This window comes from Oryza sativa, chromosome 3, assembly GCF_034140825.1.
Source record: "Oryza sativa Japonica Group chromosome 3, ASM3414082v1".
Classification (NCBI taxonomy): Eukaryota; Viridiplantae; Streptophyta; class Magnoliopsida; order Poales; family Poaceae; genus Oryza; species Oryza sativa.
Genome location: NC_089037.1, coordinates 24,731,254 through 24,743,143, shown reverse-complemented (window position 1 = coordinate 24,743,143; position 11,890 = coordinate 24,731,254). Strand labels below are relative to the sequence as shown.

General features: G+C 38.1%; 1 protein-coding gene across 1 annotated transcript; it reads left to right on the top strand.

The window, feature by feature from the left end:
* Positions 1-5,616: 5,616 nt before the first annotated feature.
* LOC4333501 (protein DETOXIFICATION 29) lies at positions 5,617-11,770 on the top strand. The gene is made up of 8 exons (XM_015772761.3): positions 5,617-6,106; positions 8,912-9,453; positions 9,880-9,966; positions 10,071-10,127; positions 10,523-10,761; positions 10,940-11,058; positions 11,171-11,257; positions 11,399-11,770. Exons 1-8 carry the CDS (start codon positions 5,909-5,911, stop codon positions 11,501-11,503), a joined length of 1,434 nt encoding a protein of 477 aa, XP_015628247.1. The 5' UTR covers positions 5,617-5,908; the 3' UTR covers positions 11,504-11,770.
* Positions 11,771-11,890: the final 120 nt, after the last annotated feature.

The following is an 11,890-nucleotide window of genomic DNA, read 5'->3' as shown; positions in this document are numbered from 1 at the left end:
TCAAATAGGAAAAATTCTCATGGGATTTGAATTCTATAAGATTCCTCCATAAATCTTTTTAAAAGTACCCTAAGGACGAAATGGATAAAAAGGTTTGGTTGCCTAGTCAAGGTAGAGGAGGTGTTCGTCCAGATTAATTGGGAGCTATAACAAAACATTACGATAAACCGCATTAGCATATGATTAATTAAGTATTAATTATTATAAATTTAAAAAATAGATTTATTTGCTTTTTTTAAAACAACTTCTATATAGAAACCTTTATAAAAAAAGCATAACGTGCTTAACGGAAAACGAGGAAGTTAAAGTTTGGAGTTGAAGAATAGAACATGGCCTGATAGTAATAGAGACAGTATGAACAATTTAGTGGTAAAAGTCATCTTTATAAGTATAGTTGATTGCTATATTAGCAACAAAATTAATTTAAACTGTACAAGTTGGTAAAAAGAATTTCGAGAAAGTTGGAATATTTTAACATGGGGACAGATCCGGTGAAAACCATCAAATAAGTGAAAATCCGTGAAAACTAGATCTAAAAGTTTTGTAAATTCATAAAAAATTTACTAGAGATAGGTATAGGTATGAAATGCATTCTCACCAAATCTTATGTTCAAACACAATTTTCTTAAGTAAAAAAAAAAAGATAAATTTCGGATGAACAGTAACAAAACAATATTCACTTAAAATTTGTAATTTTGTTTCTCTGAAATAAAGTTGAGTTTGGATTTAAGATTTGGTATGAATGTATTTTATGTCTATATCTACCTTTAGCAGCTTTTTCATGAATTTACAGAACTTATTAAATATGGTTTTTATGAGTTATTATCACTTATTTGATGGTTTCACTAGATTTCTTTTTCCTTTTCAAGGGAAGGGGGGAGGAGAGATTGTTTTTCATCATTTTATTACACCACCACCTGTTGAGATTCCGTCGTCCGGGATGCCCCTGCTGCTGCAGAAGGCAAAGAATGGCCACATACACTGCCACACACGACATCCTGCGCGACCCTGCTTGCTGTAAACGACGACGACCTCGATCTTCTTCTTCTAGGTCGTCGCGGCCTGCAGATCGCCGGCCACACTTATCTTTTTCTTTCCCTTCTCCAACACATCACGTGAATAAAATCGATCGAATCAATCGACCTGGCGGTGACAATTTTTTTTCCTGCACACTCCGATCAATCCCCTACATTTGACAGCAGCTCGACCAAAAAGCAATTATAATTTGGCAGCAGCTGCCCATGTTTTTATTTTATTTTTTGACCGGTGCATGCAACTTTCAGACCGGTCGACGCACATTTTGCCATCCAACTGTGTCTTCTTTGCCCTGCATTTAGTTGCTTTATGGCTCGTTCGAAATTTTTGTTCAGATAAGCTATTCCATTTCATGCAAAATGAGACAGATCATTACCGATTAATTAATTAAGATAAGAGTAAAGTTTGAATTAACTTGCACTATTGGGTGAGTACGATTTACCCTTGTAAACCCGAAAACCAGATATCTTTTACCCTTAACTATTGAAGATGAAAGATATTTGGTTTTTGGGGTTTAGATGTTTAGAGGGTAGTTCATACTCACACAATAGTTCAGGGTGTAATTCGGACTTTTTTAATTAATTAACAAGCATTAACTATTACAAACTTAAAAATAAATTTATTTTTCTTGTTTAAAAAATTATACAAAAGTTATTGCGTAAAATATACTACCGTTTAGCAGTTTAGAAAACATGTCAAATGTGAAATCAAACACAGCCATTAATGTCCATGTAAACATGCATCCATGGACTGAGCTTGAATTAAACGGTTTCCTCCACACACACACTCATACTCTCTCCGTCCCATAATATAAGGGATTTTGGTTTTTTTACTTACACTGTTTGACCACTCGTCTTATTTAAAAAATTTGTGCAATTATAAAAAACGAAAAATTGTGCTTAAAGTACTTTAGATAATAAAGTAAGTCACAGATAAAATAAATAATAATTCTAAATTTTTTAAATAAGACGAGTGGTCAAACAGTGAAAAAAAAGTCAAAATAACTTATATTATAGGACGGAGGGAGTATATAAAGTATACAGTATATACCTGTACTGCAATAGCCAACAGGACTAAATAATCCATGACGTCATAACCAATGTGGTTAGGTAAAACGTTAGGACGTCACACTACAGTCAAGTACTACATCCGTCTCAAAATAAGTGCAGTCATAAAAATCCGTGTTCAACTTTTGACCGTTCGTCTTATTTAAAAAATTTATAAAAAATTTTAAAAAATTTAGTCACACATAAAGTACCATTCATATTTTGTCATCTAATAACAACAAAAATATCAATCATAAAACTTTTTTAAATAAGACGAACGATCAATCGTTGGAGATAAATAGTGCAAAACTGCACTTATTTTGGGACAAAGAGAGTACAATAGTTGTAATTAATTAAAGTCTTATTTTCTTTCTTTCTTGACACAGAGTCGAGTACGAGAGTTACGTATAACGGACATAGGAGTAAGAACAACTGCACGTTACTGTTCTAGGCACCTTCTCTCTTGCACACAGTAAATAAATGTTTTTTTTTTTCTAACTACATTTCAATGATTCTGAGTATTCGATTTTGTGAGATCCCACGGATTCGATTCTTTTATTCTACTCTCTCCGTCATTATAATTATATTCCATTTCACAAGGTTAGGTTTTCATGAGACAGCGGAAGTACATCGGATAGTACAAATAGTAAAAACTTTATAGGGCTAAAATTAAAACCTAAAATCAATAATGCCCTAATAAATCCACATGTCATATAACATGTTAAAATACATCAATGGATAAAGATATCTTAGCGAAGTTTTAAATAAAATATTTTTATACTCATGAAAATCTATAATTAAATTTAAATTCTACTTACCTAGTACTACCACCTTGTCCCATTTTAAGTACAGTTGTAGGTTTCCGTGTCCAACGTTTAATCATCCATCTTATTTGAAAAGTTTATAATTTCTTTTAAAAAGTTAGTCACACATAAACTATTATTAATGTATTTTATCATATAATAATAATAATAATAATAATAATAATAATAATAATAATAATAATAATAATAATAATAATAATAATACTAACGGTAAGACATTATGCATAAACAGTGTAAAATTATGAATTTCGTTTAGACGGAGGTAGTAGTACGGCTAGTCGTAGAATGTACCGTAACAACCTTCGAAAAGCACGATTACGGCACATGAACAGCATGATTAATATATTACTCCACTATTCATGATGGATTTTGATGTCGTGTCCCACGTGCCATATGCAGTGGCAGATTCAAGAGAAAATTATGGCCTTCCCCAGAAAGTCCGAATTTTATTTCAACTCAACTACAGAAAATGAATTGGCCACACATGCATGCAACAGGTAGGAGCACTGCCTCCCCGCAAAAGAAAAAAAGAAAAAAAAGAAAAAAGAAAAAAAAAGAGAAGGAGCATTGCCACTCAAATAATCATGAGCACACTCATGCTTATATCCAGATTCGTTGTTTTAGAATATGTTCCATTCATACTTAGGTTAGTTTTTTTTTGGAAGGAGTGAGTACTGTCTAAACGAGAAGAGATCGATTATTGGTCCAAGTTTAATTTCTTCCTAACTTCAAAAGGTCCAAAAAAAAAAAAGGGGAGATGCTTGTATGGAGTACGTAGCTTTCTGTTCCACCAGAACACAGATCGATTGACAGGGGAAAAGGGATGTATGCGGCTTGTGCAGTGTCAACTTAATTTGAAACGGATCCAGTAATCATCTTTGGCCCTTCTCCACTCCACCCAGCTATGGAATGATGCCAGATTCTACCCAACAGATGGGCACAGCTTTGACAACACATACAAACACTGAGCTTAATTAGGTGTGAGAGGGTACAAACAATAGTTTAAGGAGGTCCCATGTGTAAGTAAGAGAAGAGGAAAAAGGGTAAGAGTAGTATTTTTAAATGTTGCTTGTGATTGATTATTTTTTTACCAAGTAATAAAATATTCCCTCCGTTTCAGGTTATAAGAAGTTTTGACTTTAATCAAAGTCAAACTGTTTTAAATTTAACTAAATTTATAGACAAATATAATAATATTTATAATACTAAATTAGTTTCATCAAATCAATAATTGAATATATTTTCATAATAAATTTGTCTTGGGTTAAAAATGTTACTACCTTTTTTCTATAAACTTAATCAAACTTAAAGCAGTTTAACTTTAACTAAAGTCAAAACGTCTTATAACTTGAAACGGAGAGAGTATCAAATAGTAAAACACCGTCTAATGCTTGTCTAATATCAGACGAGGATCACTATTTGTGCCTTTTTTTTTCTAAAACGCAATATAGATTTATGCGCTCATATAAACATGCGCATACTAACCCCTGTAAATATACATATGCATACCTATTCCTATGAGCATCTCCAAAGATTATATATCAGCGTATCTTCAAATTCACGAAATCGCTATAAGCGTATCGCTGTCGACGGACACGTTGCCTGCGACTGAAAGAATAATCATCAGCCTCACATGCAAGCATCTATGTGTCTAGAAGGGAATAAGATTCTCTGATATAAGTTATATGGCTTTGAGCCACTGACATGTGGAATCTATTTTTCATATATCTATCTATTAATAACCTTATAATTAGGTATCTCAATTGATGAGGCTAGGGCATGCCTTTATCCTTTGAGAAGCCAAAAACTATCCACAGAGAGATACACTGCAGTTGATAGTACGATGATAAAAAATGTATGGTTTCAACCGTAAAATTTCGCGTTCAATTTTAACACGCTCACAATTTCTTCATCCCTTTAAATCATTTTTTTAGAAAACAATCCGTGGAGTGAACAAAACGGCAGGCAGAACTACTCGGGCAGAGGTTTTTGCCCCTGTTTGGCCGCAAAACATCCGTCCGTCCGACTTCCGTCGACCGACATACCTACGCTCTCGATCACCTACCCACACACCTGCTTCATCCCGGTGGGACCCACACTGACCTCTCACTCACCGCCAGTTGGCCCCCACCAACTCACCAAGCAGCCTCCTCCACCACCACACGCACGTACAGACGTACTCGATCTTGGCCTCACCGGGCAGCAAAAATGAAGGGAGCCACAGGAGAGAGCACACGCAACGTGTCCTCCACAAATCGATCATCGCCCTCCTCGTCGTCATCGACATCGTATCACTCACTGCTCACTTAACCCCCCCCCCCCCCCCCCCCCCTACGACCACTACATGCCACTAACCCCCCCTCTTTCTCTCTCCAATTCTTCTAATTCTAGATTTTTAGATAACGTTATTGTTTATTTTAGATAGTGTTCTAAATTCTAGATGTGGTCAAGCTTAGCTAAAAGAAATAAAGAATAGCTAAATAAAGTGCATGCACAATAAATTTTGATAAATTCTTGATCTATATTTATAGTATCGTATCATATACTAGGATAGTTTATTTTAAATGAAAGGATTAGAGATAGCTTTCGAAACATAAGTATATGTTGGTATGTCCACGGTTTCTTTTTCCTCGATTCAAAGACTCAGCAACAACGATGCGGCAACAACTTAACTGCTTCACGGCAGTACACACCTTGGTATCGATCGTAGCAGCCTTAATTGGCCAACTCCTTTAATTTGCTCCCTCTCCATATAGCAACAGCGTCAGATCACAATATATCCACAAAGCTTATAAATAGTGCTGCCTAGCTTCTCTCTCTCTCAATGCTAGCTAAACCATAGCTAGCTTGCCTACCTCCTCCTCTTCTTCTTCTTCTTCTTCAAAAGCTTCTTCAGAGTGGTGGCGATATCGACTACACACTGTTCTTGGCTACATCGATTGATTGATCAGAGAGAGATATAACGATATCGATCGGATCAGTTAAATAGAGTAATTGATCGATATGGGGAAGCTGGTGAGCAAGAGCTGGCAGGAGTCGAAGCTGCTGTGGCACATCGCGTTCCCGGCCATCCTGACGGCCGTCTTCCAGTTCTCCATCGGCTTCGTCACCGTCGGCTTCGTGGGCCACATCGGCCAGGTCGAGCTCGCCGCCGTCACCGTCGTCGAGAACGTCATCGAGGGCTTCGCCTACGGTGTCCTGGTACGTATATATACTCAATACGCGCAACCTCATCGCACACAAACTGAGGACTCATCATCTCTCCTCTCCTCTTCCATTAATTGCTAACTTTTGATCACCATCACATATATACTTTGCAGCACACATGTTAGTTACTGTGTTTGTACGAAATGCATGTTCATTAATTCAGAACATCTTATTAGATTTGCATCGAGCTAGCTAACCCTCTTAAAAGTTCAGACAGTTAATACAGAGGAGGTAATAAGCTTATTATATTAGTGCTGCTTCCAGCTACAAGTTCATATGTAAATTAGTACGGCTGTGTTCTTTCCCTCATTTTCCAAACCCACCTATGTTGTTTTCCGTACGTACGCTTTTCAAACTGCTAAATTATATGATTTATGCAAAAAAAAAAACTTTCTATATAAAAGTTGTTTTAAAAAATCATATTAATCCATATTTTAAAAAAAATAGTTAATACTTAATTAATTATGCAATAATACGGGAGGAGGGGTCTCTCCTCCCGAAGACAGCCTAATTGTTTAACACCACAAAAACGTTGAAAAATCCACTCAACTTGCTTAATTGGTAAAGTTTGTCACAGTTAGCTAGCTAGCATATTAATTCCTCTATAGTTGGTACGTGCACTTGTGCGAGGAATTAGATTCGGCTAGCTTGCATGTTTTTTTCTCAAAAACTCTTCTCCTTGCCACCATTTCGTTCAAAACAAAAGCACTTTTAAAATTAAATTGGAATATTTATTTGGAGCGAACCTGTGAATGAAATACATATGTATATATAGCTGGCTAAGCATATAGCACTACCTAAATTAATAAGTAAATTAAGCAGGCCATAATTAACGAGCCGAGCTAAACCATGCGACAAAGGGTGGTTTGCACGTCTCCATCTGCATCTGCCCCGGCTGTAATCTACACCATCAATTTGTTTCCTTCAATTAATTGGAGGATTTCAATTCGATCCATCATATCCATGCGTCATGCATGCATCCGGATTAAGCAGCTAGCAGAAACGAATTTGCCAAGAAAATTAATAAGCTCGATCAGCTACAAAATATGGAGTACAGCTAAACAAAAACAATTTAATGAATCGATTAATCAACGGCTAATATATCGATTGATGTGTACTGATGACCACTTTTAGTTCGATTCTAGCTAGTAGCAAGCAAGTCTAGCTTGTTAAGTACTTATGCCTTTATATGGGGCCATGTCGAATATAGGCGTACAACTAAAGAAACATTAGTTAGTTAATTAATACATGTCACGGTGCTTTAACTTAATTATAATCTTCATCCACGAACGTTTGTACGTACGGCATACTACACGTTGAACTGGCATTATAATCTTTGCCTTTTCCGACACATGTACGCTAGTGATTAATTTTGTGGTTTTGGGAAAGGGACTAGGGATCACATGCACAAATTAAAGGTGAATAAAGCAATTCAAGCTAATTGATTTACCAACCAACAACCAGATAGATGCTTTAGCTAGCGTGGGCAATCAGAAAACCACGCAAATTAAGGACCATCAAATAATGCCTGGTTGAAGATTTGCCATCTCATTCTCTAAAATGATGATGATCATCACTTCCCGGAAGCTGGTAGAAGCTAGCACCAATACTGCAACTAACCATGTACGTACACACGTACACGATTCTTCCCACTATCGTTCCATCTCTATATATATACCCCTCTCTCTATCGCGCGTCTCTTATTTATCTATCTCTCTCCGTTCAAAAATAATTATAAGTATTCGTGAACGGTACGGTGTGCGTGTCGAGATTGTGCACCGATCACATCATGGTAAATTCTTCCCACTGTCGATCTATCTATATATATCCTTCTCTTAGCACAACGATGTGTCGCGTGTCTCTTATTTGTCTATCTGTCTCTCTCTCTCTATTCGTAAATAACTGTAAGTATTCACGAACGGTATACGTGTGTCAAGATTGTGCACCGATCACATGTAATAGATTGTAGCGAGTTAATATACATGGTTATTGAGAACTTGAGGATGACTGGATGATCGATATAGCTAGGTAGCTAGACAAGTAGCTACAGCTAGGCCAAACATTTGTTCCGGCAGTGGATGGAGCTAGGTGATCGATCGAGATTGAGTGTTGACCGAATGGGCGTAGTAGGAGTAGGACATGGATGGATGGATCGATGGCGACGATCGATGGAGGCGTCTCGACACGTACGACGTCGAGCAAACCAAACCCAATTCAACCAAACCAAACCCATTTTGGTATTTAGCTAGCTAGCTCTCGATCGCTTTCTTTTTAGATTAGTAGATTTGTTCGACCGTCTCCGAATCACGCCATTTCGATAGATGCTCCACTTGCACGGCCGGCCGATGATTTTTGTAGGCACCAAATCCTATTCCTATACTTACTTGTTGTTCCCTCGGATCAAGTTCTATTTTGTTAGTACGACGGGAAAAGAACATTATTTTAATTAATTCAGTGGTTTTCTTCTTGGTTCATCATGTACTCAACAAATTTCTGCTGATTCTATGAAACTGGATTATATATGGAGAAAACAATGGGAAAAAGGTAAAAGAATAACTCCCAAAACATGAACTGATCATAAGTAAAATAATAATGAGCATATAAAAGTATCAAACCAAGTATGCTGGGTAATTTTATCATTCTTGAGAAGGTATTGGAATATACCATATTTTCTAGTGTAAAATTTGGTCCCTCCATGTACTAACTACTTTAAGATACCAAAAATTTTATTGTAAAAATTTAGATATCTCGAGATACTTTCTAACAGACTATAAAATTTCTCATCTATGCTACATACAGCTAGGCATGGGGAGTGCGTTGGAGACGTTGTGCGGGCAGGCGGTGGGTGCTGGGCAGGTGTCCATGCTAGGCGTCTACATCCAACGCTCATGGATCATCTGTGGCGCCACCGCTGTCATCCTCACCCCGACCTACGTCTTCACCGCCGGCATCCTCATAGGGCTTCGCCAGCCCACCGACATCGCCGCCGTTGCCGGCACCTACACCCGTTGGGTCATCCCGCAGCTCTTCGCCTACGCTGCCAACTTCCCTCTCCAGAAGTTCTTTCAATCGCAGAGCAAGGTGTGGGCCATGACGGCCATCTCCGGCATCGCCCTGGCGCTCCACGTTGTGCTCAACTACATCTTCCTCACCCGCCTCGGCCACGGCCTCGTCGCCGCCGCTCTCATCGGCAATGTCACCTGGTGGCTCATCATTCTCGCCCAGTTCATCTACCTCGTCTCCGGCTGCTTCCCGGAGGCTTGGAAGGGGTTCTCCATGCTCGCCTTCAAGAACCTCGCCGCCTTCGTCAAGCTCTCGCTCGCCTCCGCCATCATGCTCTGGTAATCATTCCTGGATCCGGTCGTTTTCATTTACTTTTGACAATTTTGACCAATTAATGCACACATAGGGTGGCAATTACCTTTTGAAAATAGAATGACCAAAATATACACCTCTTGATAAACCCTTGTTTAAATAAAAAGAAAAAAAATCTAAATGCAATATTTGGCGGTATTATTTCTTCTGTAGCAAGTGTTCAAATTTTGATTTGAGCCAACATTAAGCTAGATTCTTCGGTGGACAGCCACAAGGGCAAAATAGGAAATTGTGCATTTGAAAAGGTGGAAGAAAATTTTAGTCAAAGTTGACAAAATTATGCAAACGGATGGAGTAACTAATTTGCTACACCTAATCATATATGCTTGCGTCACCAATTCAACTCACCTAATTTTGATTATTTATTTTGATCTTGTTGATGAAATGGTTAGCTTGGAGCTTTGGTACTACACAGCAGTGCTCATCCTTGTCGGCCTCCTAAAGGATGCCAAACTCCAGGTTGACGTCATGTCTGTCTGGTATGTGACGAATTTCACCAACTCCCTTTTATAACTAATTTCTATATAGTATATATATATGTGTGTCTTTGCATATAATTAATTAATCCGATGAAAATTTGCAGCATCAATTACCAGCTCTGGACCTTGATGGTTGCACTGGGCTTCAATGCAGCAGTGAGGTAATCAATAATCTACCACCATTCTAGCTAATTACTCCCTCCATCTATTTTTGATAGGCATATTTTCAAATCTGAAAATTTTATTTTTAATAGGCATATTTCAATCCAACGACCTATCATCTTAATGACTTTTTTTTGGATTTAATGCGTAACTCTCTATTCTTCTACACAAGATTGGCAACATAGGCATCGAAAAATATAAATATTAATGAATCGATTGTTTACGAAGAATGACTAGTAGCATGTTTAAATAGATGATAAGTACAATTACTTATCCTTGGTCTGTGTGCCAAGATGAAATATGACTATGAAAAGTAGATGGAGGGAGTAATTACTGAACAATTAACTAAATTGACGCTGATTAATTACTGCTTCAATTCATAATATATGCACAGCGTGAGGGTGTCGAACGAGCTGGGCGCGAACCGGCCGAAGGCGGCCAAGTTCGCGGTGGCGATGGCGGTGTCGACGTCGGCGATCGTCGGCGCCGTTTTCATGGCCGTGTTCTTCATTTGGAGGACGCAGCTGCCGCGCTTCTTCAGCGACGACGCCGACGTGGTCCGTGAGTCCGCCAAGCTCGGCTACCTCCTCGCCGCAACCATCTTCCTCAACAGCATCCAGCCCGTCCTCTCTGGTAAATTAATTAAATTCCTTTCATTTTATCAACTTAATTATCATTAGTGGAAATTACTTGATCGACCGATCATTCATTCGAGACACATTGTTTTTTTTATTATTATTTTGGATTTTTAGCTGGAGAAGCAGTTGATATCTGAACAATTAGATAATTTTGGGTGGTCTGAATTTTGCAGGTGTGGCGATAGGAGCAGGGTGGCAATCACTCGTGGCGTTCATAAACATAGGCTGCTACTACCTGGTTGGCATCCCACTGGGTGTCCTCTTTGGCTTCAAGCTGAAGCTCGATGCAATGGTAATATATAGCACAAGTTCAATCCGCACAAATTAATCTGAATTAGTAATGCACATATATATTCTGCAGCACAACTATATATTGATATGATTTGCTACTATTTATTTTGCAGGGGATTTGGGTGGGTATGTCACTTGGCACGCTGCTTCAGACAGCCATACTGGCCTTCATTTCCTTCAGGACAAAATGGGAGAGACAGGTGAGTTAACAGCTATCTCCTCTTCTGATTAAGCTAAATAATTAACTCTGAACACATCACTGTCAGGCTAAGTTGGAGAGTTCCCTTGAAGATTAATCTGAAATAAGTTAACTGACAAAGCTGTAAATATATATTTTTCAGGCCATGATGGCTGAGGAGAGGATCAGAGAGTGGGGAGGGAGGAACGACGACGCGCTGCCGTCCACGACGACGCCGACGGCTGATGATCATAACGTAGATAGATGATGATGAGATCAGATGGTTAATTATTCCTTCAAATTAATTAAACTTGCAGTTAAATAGTGGAGTTATTTATACACACATCACAAAAGCTGAGTAGGCTTGTAGAATTATTTTGTACAGATTCATATATGGTCTATGTAGAGAGAGAAGCTCGGTTTTTATAGGTGCTAAACCTCAGCTTGAATTTCGTTTTGTCTTGCCTTCCTTTTCTTCCATTTTGGTTGGAAGATGATCAGCTGGAAATTATTGTACTACTGAGGTTCATTTTCACATTGAGGTGATTTTTTGAGCTCCGTAATTATAAAACGTCTCTTTATTTGACAAGGTATCCCACTAGATCAAGGAAAATACCAGTCCCCGCTGTTAGTAACAAGTTTAACTCAACCCGGA

Coding starts and splice junctions, on each gene's coding strand:
- LOC4333501 (XM_015772761.3), top strand. CDS start 5,909: ATGGGGAAGCTGGTGAGCAAGAGCTGGCAGGAGTCGAAGCTGCTGTGG. Junction 6,107..8,911: donor GCTTCGCCTACGGTGTCCTG/GTACGTATATAT, acceptor TGCTACATACAG/CTAGGCATGGGGAGTGCGTT. Junction 9,454..9,879: donor GCCTCCGCCATCATGCTCTG/GTAATCATTCCT, acceptor TGAAATGGTTAG/CTTGGAGCTTTGGTACTACA.